Source organism: Lathyrus oleraceus, chromosome 4, assembly GCF_024323335.1.
Source record: "Lathyrus oleraceus cultivar Zhongwan6 chromosome 4, CAAS_Psat_ZW6_1.0, whole genome shotgun sequence".
Taxonomy (NCBI): domain Eukaryota; kingdom Viridiplantae; phylum Streptophyta; class Magnoliopsida; order Fabales; family Fabaceae; genus Lathyrus; species Lathyrus oleraceus.
In genome coordinates this window covers 286,612,880-286,634,166 of record NC_066582.1, presented here as the reverse complement: position 1 = coordinate 286,634,166, position 21,287 = coordinate 286,612,880, and the positions used below count along the sequence as shown (strand labels likewise).

At 36.0% G+C, this 21,287-nt stretch overlaps 1 protein-coding gene and 2 non-coding genes across 3 annotated transcripts; 2 read left to right on the top strand and 1 right to left on the bottom strand.

Moving 5' to 3' along the window:
• Nucleotides 1-11,580: 11,580 nt before the first annotated feature.
• Nucleotides 11,581-13,678, top strand: LOC127075144 (protein PLASTID REDOX INSENSITIVE 2, chloroplastic). The gene is made up of 3 exons (XM_051016597.1): nucleotides 11,581-11,925; nucleotides 12,012-12,107; nucleotides 13,243-13,678. Exons 1-3 carry the CDS (start codon nucleotides 11,692-11,694, stop codon nucleotides 13,435-13,437), a joined length of 525 nt encoding a protein of 174 aa, XP_050872554.1. The 5' UTR covers nucleotides 11,581-11,691; the 3' UTR covers nucleotides 13,438-13,678.
• A 57-nt stretch (nucleotides 13,679-13,735) lies between these two features.
• Nucleotides 13,736-13,809, bottom strand: TRNAN-GUU (transfer RNA asparagine (anticodon GUU)). The gene has a single exon. It is a non-coding gene; the product is annotated as a tRNA-Asn (tRNA).
• Nucleotides 13,810-18,151: 4,342 nt separating this feature from the next.
• On the top strand, nucleotides 18,152-18,224 carry TRNAN-GUU (transfer RNA asparagine (anticodon GUU)). Its single transcript has one exon. It is a non-coding gene; the product is annotated as a tRNA-Asn (tRNA).
• Nucleotides 18,225-21,287: the final 3,063 nt, after the last annotated feature.

Sequence of the window (21,287 nt, the reverse complement as noted above, 5' to 3'; positions counted from 1 at the left end):
AGTTCATGATTCATCCAATTTTTGTGAGGTTTTTTGCATTATTCTCATGAGAATGTGTAGAATTTAATGGATATTTTTTGGAATTTTTTGCATGTGTAGAAAAATAAAATGCTTAGGGTTTGTAGAATGTATCACATTTTTGTACACTTTACCATTTTTAACATGAAATGCTCATACATTTAAAGAAATGATTGAAATTTTTTGTGCTCATTTTGGACATGTTGATGGTGATTTTCATGTAGAGTTTGTGATTTTTGGATACTTGGTGATGGAGATATGATTTTTTGAAGTAAGGTGTGACAATTTGTGTCACACCAAGCTAGGTCAACTTTCTGATTTTATTTGCCTGGCTTAAAAATGTTGAATTGCTCCAATTTTTTGCATGAATGATCATTGATATGTCAAGATAACATGTGAATTTTGCTGGAATTTTTGATGGAGTTTTCAATTTGATTGATAATTTTCTTCACTGTATGCTCATTTGGTGACATTGTGTGATACATGTTGGCATATCTTCTGTGAAATTCTCATATGGTATTGGATGAAGATGAAATTTGATATGTGGATTGTAGACACATTATAGGACATCATAGTTTTGATCCCATTCATTTCTTAATTGTTGTCACTGTTTTATGAATTATTGAAATGGATGCTTGTGTTGATGCTATGAATTGGCTTGAATAATTGTGTCTGGATTTCTTGATTTTCATTGACCTACTTTCTTTTGTCCAATTGAGCTGAAAATTGACATGCTAGTTGTTGATTGTGTCCTGTTTAGGTGTGAATTATTTGAGGATTTTTGGAATTGTTTTGGTATGCTTTTGAGTGAAATAGTTCTGTTTGGTCATTTGGTTTTGTGTTTGACCTAGTTGATGTTAAATTGTGCATGAAATGAATATGGTGAAGGATATGAGCATGGGACCAATTGCATTTGCTTTTGAATTGTTTTAATTTGATTTTGGATTGGTTTGGCTTGCTGTTTAGATTTTTTTCTCCCTTTTGGACCCTAGGCTTGGCCTAGTGGTCTAGTTTCTCACATTTGGTGTGGATTTTCAGGATGAAATGCACAATGCTTAAGGAGATTGCTTCAAGGCAATTTGAATTGAGTTTGGTTGATGTTTATAAACTAACTTGACTTTGTTTTGTAGGGATTGATGCTTGAGCTTGGGATCATAGCTTGCACTTATGTGCATTAACTTGTGTTGCCTGTGCAGTTTAACTGATTAACATTTGCTGTTTACTGTTGGTTTGTCTGAGTACTGATGATACTTGATTGATTTCAGGTACATTAAGTTGCTTACAGTTCTTTAAGAACTTGCTTGCTGCTGCTTGGTTTTTAAACCACTTGAGGTAGGACTTCTATTCTTCATGTAGTCTGGGAGACCCGGCCTGTTACTTGGCCGGGCAAATGTCTGAAGTCCTCCTTAAGAGGCGATGTTTGTGATTGTTTACTTTTGTGCCAAGCAGGTGAAGACCTCTATGAGGCAATTGGCGGAATCCAAGGGATATGCAATCTATCCCCCGTTATTCTGTGAGTCGTCCCTCTGCTCACACGGCTGTGTGTTGATGCATTGGGACACAAACCCAAGATCTTGTGCTGTTGCACAATCGAGTCAGAGTCTTTGAGCGTAGAAGGGTCCCTCCATTCTGGACCCACGCTCCTTTGTCTGAAGCTCTCCCTGGTCAGGGATAAGAGCTGTGAAGTCTAATCTTCACTCACCTTTCATCTGCTTCACCTTAGCTCCGTAATGGCAAGGTTAAGAGCGAGCAATACCCATGTACAGATGACTTGCTTCGGCAGTCAAACCCATTGTTTGAGCCCACTTGATTGGCTATAGTGTGTGCTATGTGAATACTTGCTTGAAATGCTTGTTTGATCTGTTGATGCTTGTATGCTTGTATGCTTGCTTTCTTCCTGGATAGGATTAGCTTGCAGTTGTGCAAGTAGGTAGAAACCTCAACGTAGGGCAATGATGCATGACAACACTAGGCTCGAGTACAACTCCCTGGTAGTGTGTCTTCCCTTGGTTTCTGGCTAGATTTTCTTTCCCTTTCAGGGGAACTACATCGCCCTGATCCTCGTTCCAGACGAGGTATGTAGGCAGGAGACCGTGCGAGGTCTCTCCGGGCACTTTTTTTTCTTTTTGTGTGTGTTTGCTTGTTATCTTGTGTTCGGTTCAGATGCTGACGTAAGTCTAGTGATTGGCGGTCGGGCTCCACGTTTGCTGTTTTGTGCGTGTTTTGGTTCGGATGCTGATGTAAGCCCAGTGATTGGCATTCAGGCTCCATGTTTGCCGGTGTGTCTTGTTTGGCGTGCGTGAGCCGAACTACGGCAGCTCTGATTCTCGTTCCAGACGAGATACGTAGGCATAGGATGCGATGTCCTATCGAGCTCTCTTCCCCTTAACCCCACCTGTGTTGTCTTCGGTGTGTGTGTATGATGTTTTAGCAACCTTTTCTTTTCTTAGAGCGTGGATCCCGTCGAGTACGACGGACGTGAGGGTGCTAATACCTTCCCCTTGCGTAACCGACTCCCTTACCCTTTCTCTTTGGTCGCGAGACCATGCTTTTTCCAGGTTTCTCTGAGCGTTTCCTTTCCCTATTTTGGGATAAATAACGCGCAGTGGCGGCTCTGTGTTGTGTTTTTGTTTCAGCCTCACCGATTGTTTTTCGCGGATGCGACAAAAAGGTTTCATCATAGTCAATCCCATGAATTTGTTTATATCCTTTTGCAACCAGTCTTGCCTTATAGGTATGTACCTTACCATCCATGTCAGTCTTCTTTTTGAAGACCCACTTGCATCCTATAGGGTTAACCCCTACACGAGGCTCTACCAAGGTCCAAACTTGGTTTGTGTACATGGAATCTATTTCGGATTTCATGGCTTCTAGCCACTTCTCAGACTCGGGACCAGTTATGGCCTCTTGGTAGGTCACAGGCTCATCTTGATCCATGAGTAATACATCACCTTGATCAGTTATGAGATATCCATATCTCTCAGGTAGTTGACGTATCCTGCTTGACCTACGTCGGTCTTGTTCTACTTGAGCAGGTTGCTCTTCCACAACTTCTTGTGTTTCCTGCTCTAATTCCTCCATAGGTGTATCTATGCTTTGTGATTCTTGAATTTCTTCAAGCTCTACTTTCCTCCCACTGGTTCCTTTGGAAATAAAATCCTTTTCTAGGAAAACTCCAGTTCGAGCGACAAACACTTTGCCCTCAGAGGGATTGTAGAAGTAATACCCTCTTGTTTCTTTAGGATACCCCACAAATAAGCATTTGTCAGATTTGGGCTCAAGCTTAGTTGAAATTTGTCGTTTCACATAAACTTCGCAACCCCAAATCTTCATGTAAGACATATGTGGTCTCTTACCACTCCATATCTCATATGGTGTCTTATCAACCTTTTTGGATGGAACACGGTTAAGTGTGTAAGCTGCCGTCAACAGCGCATGTCCCCAAAAGGAGTTTGGAAGATCGGCTTGACTCATCATGGATCGGACCATGTTCAACAGGGTTCGATTTCTTCTCTCAGACACACCATTCCATTGGGGTGTTCCAGGAGGAGTGAGTTGGGATAGAATCCCACACTCTTTCAGATGGTCATCAAACTCTAGGCTTAAATATTCACCACCTCGATCTGATCGAAGAGCTTTGATATTCTTACCTAGTTGGTTTTGTACTTCATTCTTGAATTCTTTGAACTTTTCAAAGGACTCTGATTTGTGTTTCATTAAATACACATAACCATATCTACTGAAATCATCAGTGAATGTGATGAAGTACTGAAAACCTCCTCTGGCTGGTATGTTCAATGGACCACATACATCAGTATGTATGAGGGCCAAAAGATCATTAGCTCTTTCACCTTTTCCTGTGAATGGAGACTTTGTCATCTTTCCAATTAAACAAGATCTGCATGTCTCATATGATTCATAATCAAAAGAGTCCAACAGTCCATCTTTATGGAGTTTGGAAATGCGTTTCTCATTTATGTGGCCTAATCGACAATGCCAAAGGTAAGTTGGATTTAACTCATTAGGTTTCATCCTTTTAGTATTAATGTTATAAATAGGCATTTCAAGATCAAGGACATATAGTCCATTGTTCATTTGTGCAGTAGCATAGAATATATCATTCAAATAAATTGAACAACAATTGTTCTTTATTATGAATGAAAAACCGAACTTGTCCAAACAAGAAACGAAAATAATATTCCTGCTAATTGCTGGTACATAATAACAGTTCTTTAACTGAATTATTAAACCACTAGGTAAAGTCAATTCATAAATTCCTACGGCAAAGGCAACAACCTTTGCTCCATTACCAACTCGTAGGTCAACTTCACCTTTTGCCAATTTTCTACTCCCTTTTAGTTCTTGCACATTTGTACAAATGTGAGAACCGCATCCAGTATCTAATACCCATGATGCAGAAGTAGATAAATTAATTTCAATAACAAAAATACCTAAAGTTGGAGTCTCTACTCCACACTTCCTATCTTCCAAGTACTTTGGGCAGTTCCTCTTCCAGTGTCCGGTCTTACCGCAATGGAAGCAGGTGCCTTTCTTTAGGTTTGATCGCAATATGTTGTTAGAGGTGTTTGCTGTCATGGTAATCTACACAAGGATTAATGAAAATATAAGTATCATTGACATATTTAATTAGGCCTTTAATTAAATATGCTCCCAATATTTTACTCAAAACAAATGACCCTCATCATTTGATTCAGAAAATCCCGTTGGAAGATTTTCTAGTGGGTCGAGATCCATATTTCACTTCGTTCTAAGTCCGCGTAGGCGGATTACACAAAACTAGGTTATTTAGGTAGGAACTCCTTCCAATTGTATCTCATACAACTCTCGAAAATTTCAGTTGGGTGAATAACTCCTTATTCCAATCCATCATATGGATCATTCCCAACTCTTGCTTCTAAACATATATATAATCTTATTATAATTTGTTTAGTTAAGTTTGACCCATTGTTTTAACAGTTGGATATTACAATTATCCCATCGCACCTTACTAATATATAGATCATGCACCTCGCGTAGGCGAAACCTACATTATCCATTACTAGTCTTGATGAGTGTTAAAACTTGGAAAGCATAAACTTAATATTTAATTTGAGGGAATTGTAATTGTTGTGATCTCACCGGCTTATTTATCATATAAATCGTCTCTCACATGCATCAACATACATTCACATGCATCAACATACATTCAAACACAATGAAACAGTTATGGCCCCTAGCGCAATTGTTCTCCCAAGCCAATGAGAGAACCTAAGCTAACCTACAACGATCTAAGCTTCTCCAAGCAAGATCTTCAAGGTTGTCCTCCTTTAATATTGAATTCTTCTCTAAGCTTCTCCAAGCAAGATCTTCAAGATTGCCCTCCTTTGATATTGAAATCTTCTCTTTCTTCATAACATTGTCTTCTTCTCTTTATTCATAACATTACATTCCAGAAGAAACTCGTTTTACATACGAGGGTTTGAGATGAGAAAAGAAGTTACATTAAGAGATCAAAAGGAGAGGCACGACACGCAGGTCGTATTTAAAACCCAAAACAAAATAAAGGACAACTAAGGCCATAACTGATCACCACAAGGTAATAATAATAAACACATTGTTATTATTAAATTTTAATTCCTTTAATTAATTAAAACCAAATTAAAATTTCGGCGACCGATCACACTACGCCCTTGCGGGGTTGGAGGGGCAGCGCCCCTGTCCAAAATTTTAATGAACAATTCATTTGAAATGGACATTGTTCTGCATGAACACAACCCTTGCGTAGTCACAAAACAGGAACCCCAAAATTTTGACTCTGGGAGTGTGACGACCGTCACAGGCCACGTGAGTGTGACGACCGTCACACAAAACACGTTACGACCGTCACAGGGCCAAAAACAGAAACGCCTAGTTTTCTGGACTTGTGAATGTGACGACCGTCACAAAGCACGTGACGACCGTCACGCATCCAGTTTGTTATGCTTGTTACGCTCGTCACACGAGCTTCACGCAGCCAAAATAACAAACTTTGAAACAGTCAACAGACGTGTTCCAAAAGCCCTAAATTCACAACTCTTTGACGGCACAACCCTTGCGCCGTCTCCAACCCTAATGCGCCAATTTCAGACCGTCAAACACACCTCGATTGTTGATTCAGTATGATTGATCAACATGTCATTGCTTCACCATACTAATGTCGGATTCCGAAGCAAATGACCATTGATGGCTCAAAGGAAAACAATCATTTAGTGTTCGAATGAATGAAACAGAAACAGTATATCACATATACCGTACTTTGCATTAGGATTACTTATATCATATATAAGTTGATCGGTCTCATTTGCGTAACCTATGGACGATCGATGTATCGCTGCTTCACCATACTAATGTAGGATTCCGAAGCATAGTCAACATCAATCATCCAACTCGTACACTCATGATGCCAAATTTAATTACCCGATTAATTAATTGATTCATTCTGTCTTTTAATCATATTAATACAGAAAATAAATAACTATCCGATTCATGGTTTCGTAAGTGGCTCTGATACCACTGAAGGAGAATTGCGATCCAAAACGCAGCGGAAATTAAAATTTTCTCCTTAGAGATCCTTACGAATGGTCATGATCAGTGATAGAATATTTACCTCGTGTGACGATTGAAACCTTTGGTGCAGATCTCTTGTGACGATCAAAACCTTTGATGCAGATCCACGGAAACGATCACGAACGTTGAACGATGACAACGTCTCTACTCAGTCCACACGAACGGGTTCCTTCAATCTCAGTGCTAGCTGGTACGAATGAAGGCTTTGAGTGAGAGAGAGAGAGAGAGTGAAAACGAAAAGAATGCAACCGCAATTTTTGCTTCTGCACAAGGGTTCTATTTATAGAACCACTTGTGTGGGCTTCAAGCTAAAAAGCCCACTTAAGTGTATTTCGGCCCATATCTTATAATATGCCCAAAATCACTTAAGCCCATGGTACCTTACCATATTTCGTATTCTACTCAAGTACATCGTACCTTACGATGTTCTATAATTCACTTAAGGGCACCGTACCTTACGGTATTCCTTAGTTACTCTATCTCTCATCAATCCGTCCTTTGTGTGTGACCCTATAGGTTTTCGCGGCATTGGCAATTATGTTAAATCATGTATTTAACATAATAAACAGTGAGCGGTATCTAGCAACACATCACTGCTACCCAAGACACGAAAATGTCAAGTGATCTGACAATACCTTCTGTGATAATAATTATGTGTATAATTACCCTTTTGCCCTTATGTCTATATTGAACACAAGGTATAGACCGTGTCACCCTTGTCCAGTTCAATATTGGGCCCATAGACATTTATCCTGTTACGCAGGATGGGCAAATTCCATCTAGGACACTCATGTCCCTCAGCATGCTTTGTGGAGTACCCATCAACTGTCTTTATGGTTATCCAATTACGGACAACGTTGGATCAGCAATAAAGCACTCGACTCTACATCTAGGATCCATAGTGGTTTCAGGTCGAAGAGTGGTATACACTATTATCACCATGAGAATGACTTATGAAACTTTGCATAACTTTCTATATAGTATTCTCATAGCGGGTCAATCCGGTATAAATATTACTCCTAATATTCATACCTATGTTTAAGACTTGATAACTCTTTATCCATGATCCATGAGATGTGATCATTAGTCTACAAACATAATAGTCTTAATGCTTTAATGTTATCCCACTTCACACTAAAGCTCGACTACGGATACTTTAGGAATAGTGTCCTTATGTTTAATGTGTTCTCATGATTAAGTCACACTTAATACATCAAACGGACTATCTACTCCAGGGACTTTATTAATCAACCATAATAAATAAAATGCCTTTTATTATTCGATACAAGTACCAAAATGTATTGGCCTCTAGGGCTTACACCAACACGAGAAGCCCTTCAGCTTCGACTCGTGTGATGTCACCTTCTGTGGGAGACGGTCCTGTAACAAACAAATTTTAAAAAATTAGCAGTTAGCTTTCATAGTACAATAATAAATAGATTAAAGTTAAACATAAAATATATACACCTCTCCCTTCCATATTGGTATTCCACATGGTCAGCATACTCGATCAACACCACCGACCGATCAATGGGTCCTCCTAGGAATCTTCCATTAGTTTGCACAAACAACTCAGTCGAAGGAGCCGTAAGCTCTGTGTCAGTAGTGGCATATAGGACCAGATCAACAACAACATCATTTGGCTAGACTACTGGATCAACAACAACGACATCTGACTGGACCATCTCATCTGCCACCTCATCAATAACCATCTTATCAGTAATATGTGTCGCATATGTTTCAACCACTGGGTCACGGACATCCTGAGCATGAACAACCTTTACATTATATATGGGATGCTCAACTGATCTAACTGGTCGGCATCGGGTGCTACAGGGTGCATGGAACTGCACCTGCTCAACTAACCGTTTATGATGTGAACCGGTTGGAACCACTCGTCCAACCAATATCTGGGAAGACTCAACCTCAGCAGCCCTAGCATGGTCTACCATTTTGTCTATTGCTCAGCCTGCAATAGTGATGTCCCCGCCCGTGTATTACACTGCAAAAAACGGAAAAAATAAAAAAGATTAATAACTATTGGAAAAAAATTTCACTAAATTTAAAATTTTCCTATTTTTTCCCGAAATTCTAAAATTTCTGGTGAAAAAAGAAGTTTTTATAACTACCGGAACTTCTGAAATTTCTGGAAATTTACAGGTCATTTTGTACCGTAAATTGTGAAATTTATGGGATAAATGTTTTCATTATTACCGAAAATTTTGAAATTTACGGTACAAAATCACACAAGTTTCAATTTTCGATAAAAAATATATTGTTTTCCAAATTTCCGGTATCGCACCAGAGAATTCAAAAATCACACAACAGAGAAGTGAATTTCGAAAAATGAGTGAAAAACTGTTGTAGGGGCAATATTGCCAATTCATACGAAATGGGGAGGGGTGTCAAGTTCAAGTGTGTGTGTATGTTGGGTGGGTGGGGGGGGGGGGGGGGGGGGCAAGTTAAATTCTCTTTACCAAGAAAATTTATCCCGCTACCCCAAAGATTAAACTTGGCACCTCAACATATTTGAATAATTCTCAAATTGACTATAGACAAATTTGAGTCAAAACGTGCGAATTAAATATTATTGGTATTATATCATACCGTTTTTTTAAATCTATTATCTTTGAACTAATATCGGCATTTTGAAAAAAGTCCATGTTGTATCGGAAATTTTAAAAAAATGAAAATTTCATTATTTCAAATTTCATAAAAAAAGAAAGAAAATGAAGGCGGCAAGACTTCATGAAACTGAATTGTTTTGGACTCTTTTTGCTGATTGCTTTCTTTGAGACTGCCTACCTATTCATGAACTGCAGAAGCAGTACAATAATCTTCATTTTGTCTTCCCTCGCTCTCAGTGGTTGTCATTGGCTGCACATTTGAAGTTGAGTTTGCTTGTTGCTTTGATATCAAGCTAGAGAGACAATTTTGCTTCATGTATGTCTCCAATGAGAGATTCACTTCTTCAATATGTGTCATCATGTTCAGAGTGTTTGGTCCAACTCACATGTCTTCCTTGTCCGGTTGGGAGTTTAAGTCTAACTGCCCCTTGGCAGCTTCGTCTACTAGGTCTTGACTATTTTATTTTATTTTTGAAATTCTTGGTACACATGTGCTTTTTTCAAAATACCAGTATTAGTTCAAAGATATCATATTTTTTTATAAGAAAAAGGTATGATTTAATATCGACAATTTTAAAATATACTACCGAAAATTTGATATGTTATCAGAAATTTATAATGGATTGTCGAAATTCATTATAAGAGACCTTTGTGTATCAAGTATAGAACCTGGTAATAAAATGGTTGTTGTTGGTTTTTAGAATAATTTAATCTTGAAAAAGACAATAATTTATCTCATACATGATAAACTAAATGTCAAAACAATGGAACAAAGTCATGCACAAGATAAGAATGTTATAGTTTGTAGTGGTGATGAACTTGCATGAAATCAACTATTTCATTGTGTAAAAACTTGGCCATTGCAATGTGCTTCAAGACTATCCAACCCTAAATGGGCCAACCTTGACGAGTCATAGACTTTATAGGGATGAGCCAAAAAAACTATGTTTTACCATGAATCATTTTCGCTTTGGAGCTTTTCTATAAGAGCAACACACCATATGAGAGACACACCACATATTCGCCTAAAACCTTAAGGTGATAGGTATGTAGATTCTCCTACTTATAAATGCTAAAGTCACCATATTTCTAACCAGTGTGAGACTTCCCTACACTACTCACACTTGTTTTTCTCAACACTTCCCTCAAGTGTGACTCTATCCACAATGTTCTTCATCAAGCATACATTTTTGTTTATCACATACACTTGTACAACCCTTGATACTCTTCAACAAGACACTCTACCCACGACCATGTAAGAATATTTTCGATATAAGTGAGTCGACCCCTTCATTCGAACTAGACTCTGAAACCAATTGTTGGAGAGTAACACTGAACCTCCATTGTTGTACAAGAATTGAAGAAGATGAAGATGAATTGTAGAGAGAGAGAGAGAGAGAGAGAGAGAGAGAGAGAGAGAGAGAGAGAGAGAGAGAGAGAGAGAGAGAGAGAGGAGAGAGAGAGAGAGAGAGAGAGAGAGAGAGAGAGAGAGAGAGAGAGAGAGAGAGAGAGAGAGAGAGAGAGAGAGAGACTGTAACTAACTTTCAAACTCAATTCTCTAATTCAGAAATATGTTACAATTTGTAAACACTTTTGAATTTTACACAATAACCAAAATTCAAACGTAAATGAAATGCAAACTAAAATAACATTCAAATACAAATGAAATGATAACTGAAACTAAAACAATCTTAAATATTGAATTATATTTTAACATTCACAAATGTTGATCAGCATCCTTCTATGCTCTACAATATCATAAATGAGGCCGACAAAATAATAAAGTTAAGAAGATCAAGAAAATCATAAGACTAGTTAAATATGGGAAGCAAAAGTGAAAGTAAGAAAAGAAAGGAATAATAAATCATTTGATCAAAATAGATGATAAAAAATGCATTTAGACTTAAACAATTAGGTGATGTAGATAATCGATTATGAATTGAGTTGGTAAGTAATATTCGAATCCAAATTATTCGAAATACGATTCTTAATTTTTAGGTTTTGATGATGATACCATGAAGAATAATTTATCCAATGATCTTTGATAAAGTGTATAGAAACAAGAAAAGTTATATGCACAAATATAAAATGTCAATTTTCAAATGTATATTCTACGGTTACGAAATCGATGATTCAAGTTCTCATCTTTTTAAGCTAAAATTATAAAGAATACAAATATTATTTTAGTTAAAATAATAAAAGTATAATTGAAATAAAATATAATAAACTAAGTTCAAATGCTACTTGAAATGGTTTATTGAAAAGAAAAAAATGTATAATTTAGTATTAAAAATTACTTAAGAGCAATGTGTCAATTTAAAACCAAAAAGAGAAGAAAAAAAAGTTGTCTCGTTAAAGACCTTGTTATAAAGTCATTGAGTAACGTTAGATAGCGGCTAGCAGGATAAAGGAGCCTCACCTTGGTTTTTGTTTTTGAAGTATGGCTTCTACTTCGTCTCTTTCACTCTTCCTCATTCCTTCTTCTTCTTCTTCTTCTTCCATTCCTCCGCTATGCTTTTCCCTAACCACTACCAAATGCAAACAACGTTTCGCATTTCCTTCTCTTAATACAAAGCTCACAACTTTACCCTTTTCGTCCACTAAACGCTCCATTACTAGAGCCTCCGACTCCGAGTACAAATTCCCTGACCCAATTCCTGAATTCGCAGATTCCGTAAGTTTCCTCTTCAAATTTTGAATTTTTTTTTATCTGCTCGTAAATAATTTCATTTAAATGAATAATCTTTTTCTGGGTTTCAGGAGACGGAAAAATTCCAAAGCCACCTTCTTAATAAGCTTTCGGAGAAAGATATCTTTGAAGAATCAGTTGAACAAGTTGTTGGAGTTTGCACAGAGGTGGGTTTTTTTTTTGTTGAAGAATCTCTTTGTGATTACAAGATTTGTGTTTTTTTTTTCTTTCTCTTTCTTGAGTTGAGTAATGACTTTTTGACTGTTGATGCTTATCATGAATGAACGATGAATGATCCTGCATTTATGTATATGAATTTGTGTTTTTTTGGATTTTCTGTTCTTTGTCACTCATGAGTGATGACAATTGTTGTTACCTTCTGGTTGAATTTGCTTGTGATTTTTATGTTTGTGTTAGAGAAATATATAATTGATTTTTAGACCACAAAATAGGGTTGGTTATGCACAAAACTATATCTCTGTAGCACCGACATCTCTGGAAAAAAAAAAGGTGTATGTGTGTCAGTGTCGGTGTCTGAAACTGACATCAACAATTGTGGTTATTTATTTTCAAATTATCACCCGTATCGAGTTGTTAGTGTCGGTGTCGTGTTTTTGGTCTCCGTGGTTCATAGAGTTATAACATGCTCTTAGTTCATACATAAACATTTATGTGATTGTAAAATTCTTTGAAATCTAAATTGAAGTTATGTAACTAGGAGTTAACAATAAGAGGATTTTCCCATAACCAAGAAAAAGAAAATAAAGGGATGAAGAAGAAGATATGGTTTTTTTCTATGATATCAATATTTTCATGTTTTAGCAATTTGAAAGGTAAATTTAGAGTATATCTTTTGCACTGTTTGAATGTCTTTCTTTCAACCAAGGTTGTCAAATAGCTTCTATGGTGGCAATATTGCGCTACGAAGCATAATTTGAACTAATCGACTTTGTTTCGTGATTCATTATTTAGTACAAAGTGTTATAATATAACAGTTATAATGGCGCTATAGCACTGCAGCGTATATGAATTTGAAGAAACCATGTCTTGTGCGTTCTGTGATTGACAACACTGCTTTCAAGTATGATTGTGTTGATTAACATATCAAATGCAATCTAGATACAGCCTTTCTTCACTACCTTTGTTTGGCATAAAACAACCGTTTATGATTGATTCACTAGAGCAGTAGTTTCTTCTGTGTGGATTTGGATTTTGTTTGTTCACGAATACTATTTTCGAGCTTCCATTGACTTGTGAGTTGAAACTCATACTTACCTTGTTTGTTGCCTTTGAATTGAACAGATTTTCAGAACCTTCTTGCATTCCGAGTATGGAGGTCCAGGTACACTCTTGGTTGATCCTTTCATTGACATGGCTGATATGGTAACCGAACGGGGATTGCCTGGAGGACCGCAAGCAGCGCGTAGTGCTCTCAACTGGGCCCATGCTAATGTCGACAAAGACTGGAATGAATGGACAGGTGGTAATATGTCGTAGAGCACTTAGTTAGTTCTCTAGCAGTTGTGGTGCACTGGTGCTTATGTTGGTGCTAAGTTTAGAATTATTGTAGGGTGAAAGTAGTTGTAGAAGAGTTAATTATTTGCTTATTCTGAGAACATAGAGCTTGAAGGTTTTGCCATTTATTTTTATCTGTGTTTTACATTCAAAATCTATTTTCAAACCAAGGATGTGATGTTTCAAGCTTTTATAAACACATTTATGCATACTTTTTAGGACATTTGACACACTTGAGATAAGAAAATAAGAAAATAAGATAAAAATAAAAAAATAAAAACGCTAGAAGGAGGGGTTGAACCTCCGACCTTGTGGTTAACAGCCACACGCTCTAACCAACTGAGCTATTCCAGCTTGTTGGTAGAGTATATAAATATTAAAATTTATTTTAATTTGTTTGGAAAAATTAAATTGACATTAATTCTCACCTCAATTATATTAATATGTACTAGTGGATTATTTGTTGTTTTCTTTAGACATATTTGTTTTCTATAGATTTTTAAAATATATTGGACGCAAAATTTATTTTTTAATTTATTAAGTTATGAATCTAATTAATTTTGTTAGATGTATATCTACTTGGTGATCTATGAATGGCAAGATTTTTGCTCTGAATTTCTATGTATTGGACACAAAATTCTTACTGACTTTCTGACCCCAGTTTTATATGATTGTTCTATCAACTTGTATGGACTCCCTCTAGATTTTTTAATCTCGTTGATTTGATGCTTTTAGTCTCTATATTTAAGTCGTCAATGGGATAATAAAGGATGAAAAATGGAAAAATGTTCCTCTCATAGAGAAAGAAGAAGTAGGTGTAACAATGGATGGTGAAGTTGAAACTGGTGACAAGGTTTCAAGAAAACGTTGATTGGAGAATTATGGACGGATAACTCTTTTAATGCTCGAGCCTTCAAGAGCATCATGATTTAAGCATGGTGACTCAAACACTCCGGAAACGCTCAACACCTTGGAAATAATTTGTTTCTCTTTTTCTTTTCCACAAAAAGGGAGGTAAATACAAGCTTAAAATGGGGCCTTGGATTTTTGACATGATTCTTCTTGTTATCATAGCATGTAATTTCGCACCCCCTCTTTTGGATTTGGTACCCCTACATAATTTTAAAAGTATTCTGGCTCAAAATCTAATCAAACTTGCATACAAAATTTTCGATACAACCAAAATTTTCGGTAATGTATTCAAAAAATTTGGTATACCGAAAATTTTAAAAATTTCAAACGTTTGAAATTTTAGCAATATTTTTGAAAATTAATATGTTATACCGAAAATTTCAATCAAAGTAAAATTTCCAGTAGTTCAATTTTATAAGATTTTAAACAGTTAGGATTTTACCGACAATTTTGGACGGTTGTGATTGCACCGACCGTTTTGAATGGTCCATAATGAATTCAAAGTTGTATAAATAGGGGTCGTCTGTTGTTGAGAAAAACATCTCAAAATGCCTCTTCCTCAATTTTTGATTAAGGTAGAAGTGTATTTCAACAGAGTTGCACCTCCTGTAGAGTTCCAAATATCATATGGTACCACATCTCTCGTCGCCTTGACATCCAAATTGAATGAATTGTTGTCTGATACCGACAACAAAAAGGTGAGAAAGATCGATTTTCATGAAGATTGGATTGATAATAATGGAAGAGTGAAATACAACCTTATTGAGTTGAAGATTTATGAATATTTGACAGTTATGTGGAGACCATTTCACTGTATGCTAACTAAGGGGTCGATCGAGTTAGATGCAAAGATTTCAAGATATGTCAACGACATAATTAAGATGCTGAAACGTTCAAAATCATCTGGTAGTGTTTAGGTTTTCTTATTTATTATTGTTTTCTTAAGTTATGTAATAGTCTATCTAATTTATGTAACCCTTTGTCAAATGTTATATTATGTTCATCATGCATCAATGGAAGATCCAAAACGTTATCTAATAAAAAATGTTGGGCATATGTGTAAGTAATGTTACACATAATATACAAATAATACATAAAAAAATAATGTCTAAATAGGTTCCCCAAGAGCTATGTGTGATGTCCGAGATAATCCAGTAAAAACCTCACCATCTGGATTTATCAAATCCATGAGGTTATCCATAATAACTGCAATTATATGCAAGTGCTGTTGGTCATCGGCATCAGTTGGAGGTGGCAGCGGCGACACATCATCGACATGTACACCAACATCGGAAGGCCAACACCATCTGTATGCTCAACATGTGGGATGATGCAATGGTGTGATACGGTGAGGTACCACTCCAGGTAACCATCCTCACACTGCTAGTCGTGATGAACCCTTATTGCGTTATCTCTAATGACACGAGCAGAGCTGATGATGTTACTCTAAAACCACTTGTCAATGCCCGCAGCTGGAACATCTGGAACTGGTCATGGGATGCCATGGACATAACCATATTGTCGTAGACACCTTTCAGGCAAGTGTCTAGCGACTAAGGTCTCCAACCGCGTATAATTAGAATATAAAGAAGATACGACAAACTCACAGTGGACTCTATGACATGTGTATCGTGTCCATATGACATCATCTACAGTCAACGCATCAAACCTCCTCATGTACTCTGCAACACCACCTAGACGTGTCTGACTGGCCTTCCATCTCCTCGCTCGTGAGGTGCCCACGGGGGAATGCTTCACCCTCTTGTCACAGATGGTGGGGAAATGCTCGTATATCCAATACTGATAAAAGAACACATACACAACAAATAAAAATTAACAAATGTTATTCGTAACAATTAAATAAGAACTAAAATACAAATAATAAATTTCAAGTATACTTGAAATAAACTCAAATAACCAGCAAGTTGTCTGGTCTCAAAGGCAGTCGCAACTCCAAGTGTTGTATAAAGGATGGTCAACATAGCGCACCTCCAAACCTAACTGATATCGTCAAGGCTACTGAACAACCACATGTACCGAGCGTCAATATAAACATGAGACTTATTCGCAAACAGAGTACATGCTACTAGATGTAGCATGTACACCCTAGCAGAAGCCTTATACATATGTGCCTCAACAAGCTCCTCGTACCTATCCTTAACCAAGACATCTGAAGGTGAGCTCCCTGTTAACATCAAACTCCTCTAGCATGACCTCTTCAGTAACTCCCAAATCCCGTACAACCAACATACATGCAAGTGAATGGATAATAACATGAGCGATGAATAATCTACCAGTGATGGGGAAATGGAACAAGGACGAGATATCATCCAGAGTGATGGTCATCTTCCCAAATGGAAGATGAAAGAAAAATGTCTCCTTGTGTCATTGCTCGACAAAAGACGTAAGAAGTGAAGCGTCGAGCATGGTGAGTGAGCAGTAGGAAAATGAGAAGAGACCAAAATCATGAATAATTCTCCTAACTTGCTCAAGCATAAGAGTCTTTAGGAAGTTCTTCGTCTTCGAACCGTGTGATGTCACCTTTAGCGTGGGACGGTCATATAACAGACAAAGTTAAAAAAATTATAAGTTAGATTTCAACACATCATGGAAAAATAATAAATTAATTAAAGTTAAACATAAAATATATATACCTCTCCATGCCATAAACAATATGCCACATGATCAGCATACTTGATAAGCATCAATCGGTCAATGGGTCCTCCCGGGAACTCTTCATCCGTGCACAGACGGCTCCGTCAAAAGAAGAGTTGTAACCTCTGTATCATCAGTAGAAAAAGGAACCAAATCTGTGGCAGCCACATCAACAGTAACAGGGGCATCTAGCTCGAACACCTCATCAGCAACAGGGGCATCTGTCTCGGCCACCTCAGCTGCAACCTCATCAGCCACCTCATCAACACTAGGTAGTGCATTTGTATCGACCGTTGTATGACAAATAAATTGACCATGCACATCTTGAGCATGAACAACCTCAACACCATCTATGGGCTTCTCCTTTGATCTCATTGCTTGGCGTCGGGTGCTACGGGGTACGCAAAACTGCCCCTGCTCAACCAACCGTTTCCAATGTAAACCGGTTGGAATTACTCGTCCAACCCATAGCTGGGAAGACTGAACAACCCTAGCATGTGATGTCAGGAGACGAACAACATCTTAGGATGGGGGGTGACAAGTTAAATTCTCTTGTTCTTGGGAAGGTGCCAGGAGACGAACAACATCTCAGGATAGAAATGGACTTTGGAGTTTTTTGAATTATGGTGTATATTTTGCCACTGAAATTATGGTAAAAAAAAAACCAGGTAGTACTTTTGGAGTCTATGATGAAATTGATCCATAAGAGACAAGTAGAATGGGAAATTCCTAAGAAATGAGGTGAATTTAGAACTTCAAAATTGATCATAAGAGACAAGTAAAGTGGGGAATTCCTAAGAAATAGGGTGAAGGTAGATCTTCGAAAGCCCCTAAAGCGTATCACTATAGTTTGATATCAAGAAAAAAGGTCAAGGGTTTTCTTCAAGTGCAAAAGAGTACCAAAATTTTGTTTTGTGTGTGGCTGAATTGAACATAGTTAAAATACTGTGAGAATTGTGTCCAATATATTTTGAAGAGGATTACATTATATATAAAAAAAAATTAGAAAAAAAATATGTCTAAAGAAAATGCCAAACAATCCAAAAGTACATATTAATATAATTAAAGTGGATTTTGTTTTTACTAAAGAATAAAAATAAAATGGGATAATCATATAATACACCAACAAGCTGGAATAGCTTAGTTGGTTAGAGCGTGTGGCTGTTAACCACAAGGTCGGAGGTTCAACCCCTCTTCTAGCGTTTTTTTAGTTTAAATTAAATTATTAAGTTATGAGAGTTTTTCTCTATTTTTAAGTCATTCGTGGGATAACAAGGGATGTAAAATTGAAAAAAAAAATCTCTCCCAAAGGAAGAAGAAGTAGGTAACAATGGATGGTTAAGTTGAGACCGTTGATAAGGCCTTCAAGAGAATGTTGATTGGAAAACTCTAGGCAGATAACCCCTTTAATGCTCGAGCCTTCAAGAGCACTACGATTCGAGCATGACGACTCAATCACCCAATAAATGCTAAAAACCTAGGAAATAATTTGTTTCTCTTTTGCTTTTCTACAAAAAGGGATGTAAATACATGCTTAAAATATGGGTCTTGAAGTTTTGACATGAATCTTATTATTCTTGTTCTTGAGATGGTATCAGGAGAGGAAAAATATATTGTGCTAGAAATGTAGTTTGGAGTTTTTTGGGTTTATGGTGTACGACTTAAAACTAAAATTAAGATTTGAATCTATGGTTAAACAACTCGGTAGTACTATTGGAGTCTATGATGAAATTGATCCATAAGAGACAAGTAGAATCGGTGAATTCATAAGAAATAGGGTGAAGGTAGATCTTTGAAATTGATCCATATGAGATAGGAAGAATGGGGGGATTCCTAAGAAACAGAGTGAAGGTAGATCTTTGAAAGAGATTGAAGAGCTAGATATGTATTTTGGGCCATGGTTAAGGGTTTTTCCCTTACCTAATAGTTATGAATAAACCAAGAAAGAACCAAGTGTGGGATGTTACTGTAGGAACCTTTTTTTATTCCAATAGTCTGAATAAATGCAGTGTTCTAAAGAGATGGAGGTTGATAAATAGGTGGTCTAAAAAAATGAATTTATTGGTGATGGAAGGAAGAATGAAGGAATATATGATACAAATTTAGGTGGTAATAACGAAAAAATTGAGAAAGTTGTTGGATCCTTATAGATAGTTGTGATCATAAAATCTATTAACAAATACGCCAACAAGATTAGAGAAAAAGAAAGAAGAAGGAATCACTAAAGTGGAAGAGGCAAAAGAAAGGAAGAAATCATGTCCAAAGGTAGGGATGGGGTAGGACAAGAGGGAATTGGTGGATTTTCTAGGTGGTGAAAAAAAGAGGAGACAAGATGTTTCGATGGTAGATATTGAGCTCCAAAAGAAACCATAGAGAGAGTATTGGATGACCACCATTTCTTAAACCAATGAAAACTATAAGTTCGAACTGTATGGTGTTGGGGAATCCCCGTAGTGTTCGTTCCTTGTCAAGGCTCATCCGAGTAGGAAAATATTGTTTTTTTATGGAGAAAAATTTGAAAGCAGGCGAGATGAGGGGCATTTGAAATACGGTATAAAACATTTTTATATAAACGTGTAAATTTAAAATGAAAAAAAAAATTGGAGAATTTTTTTTTCACATTTGAAAATAAAGATTTTTTCTCTCAATTAAAGACAATTGTTAGTTAAAATAAAGTAGATATTGTCCTCATAATGACCGTGAAATGGAAAGTTAGTGGTGTGCACCATTATTGAGTGATATTCAATTTGATACAATATAAAATGTTTTTACATACATATGTCAATTTATAATGTGTTACTTAATTGTAAAATAAACAATGATAATATGAACTCAATTGTATTAAATAATCATATAAAAAAAAGATTCGTGAAATGGAGAAAGAAAAAAAAATCACATTTGAAAATAAAAAAAATTGTATCTCAAATAAAGTCAATTGTTGATTAAAATAAAATAGATATTGTTTTGATAGTGACCCGTAAAATGAAAAGTTAGTTGTGTGCAATATTATTGAGTGTTATCCAATTTGATATAGTATAAAATGTATTTAGATACACATGTCAATTTTAAATGAGTTACTTAATTATAAAATGAACAATAGTCATATAAATTATGAATACTTTATATATATATATATATATATATATATTATATATATATATATATATATATATATATATATATTATATATATATAAAATAATTATGTTTTTATTTTAGATAAAATTTGTGTTTTAAAATTTAATATTTTTCGGTGTTCTTCTTCATTAAATTTAAAAGAGGTTCAAATTTTGTTATCTAGACTTAAAAAAATAAAATAGAGAGAGAAAAAATTAAAATGAGTGAGAAAAAGAAATGTGGGAGAAATTTAAAATTTGAATTAAGAGAAGAAAATGAAGAGTGAGAAAGTTAAATGTAAAAAGTGGAAAATGAATGAGGTGACAAAAGAAAATTGTTTCATTTTTTTTTTAGCATTGTTTAATTACAAATATGCCTTTTTGCTAGTATAATTTTTTAAAAAGAAAAAGATATATTATAAAGTTTGGTAGTAGTTTATTTTAATGGATAGATAGTTGATCTTTGGGTGGTAAGTTATATTCTCGTGGTTGTGGATCTAAATAAAAAACACAATGTATGGTTGACTTACATATTCTTAAAGGAGATTTCTTAATGCACCCTATGTATTACTATGGCATCACATGAAAATACAAAAGTTTCCCCATTTTCAGAGATGTATCTTCGGACACACCATGCGTTAATAGAATTCTGAATTAACGTTAAAAAAATAGAAATGCATCTTCATAAATAGTACGGAGATGCATCTATGGAAGATATTGGTTCTAAAACGCACAAGAACTCTTCCCCTTCCTCACTTCTAAAAAAACACTATAAATATTTTTTCAAACTCTCTCAACTCACATTCTCTCAAAATCAATCAACTAAGTTCAAAGCTTCTTCCATCAATATCAAATACATCAAAGAGATAATTCAACACTGAAGTAAGCTCTCAATTTGTAAGTTTTTTATTTTTGTAATTTTTTTTTTAGTTTTTGTGTAAATGAGTAAAAATTGATGATTAGATTAAGAAATGGATAGTTTTTGCATGATTGATAGTTTAGACATACTGAAAAACGTGTTTGATGGTTAAAAATAACGATAAATGCATTATTTTTTAGGTTTGGTGGTCTGCATTACTGCCATTGACGAAGCTGAAAGTTGTAGGAAATTCTGGAGATGCATCTCCAGAATTTTTCAATGTTTGAATTC

Bases quoted from the DNA above. Each gene is read 5' to 3' on its own strand.
- LOC127075144 (XM_051016597.1), top strand. From the start codon at position 11,692: ATGGCTTCTACTTCGTCTCTTTCACTCTTCCTCATTCCTTCTTCTTCT. The intron at 11,926-12,011 runs GTAAGTTTCCTC...TCTGGGTTTCAG, and splicing joins TTCCTGAATTCGCAGATTCC to GAGACGGAAAAATTCCAAAG. The intron at 12,108-13,242 runs GTGGGTTTTTTT...TGAATTGAACAG, and splicing joins TTGTTGGAGTTTGCACAGAG to ATTTTCAGAACCTTCTTGCA.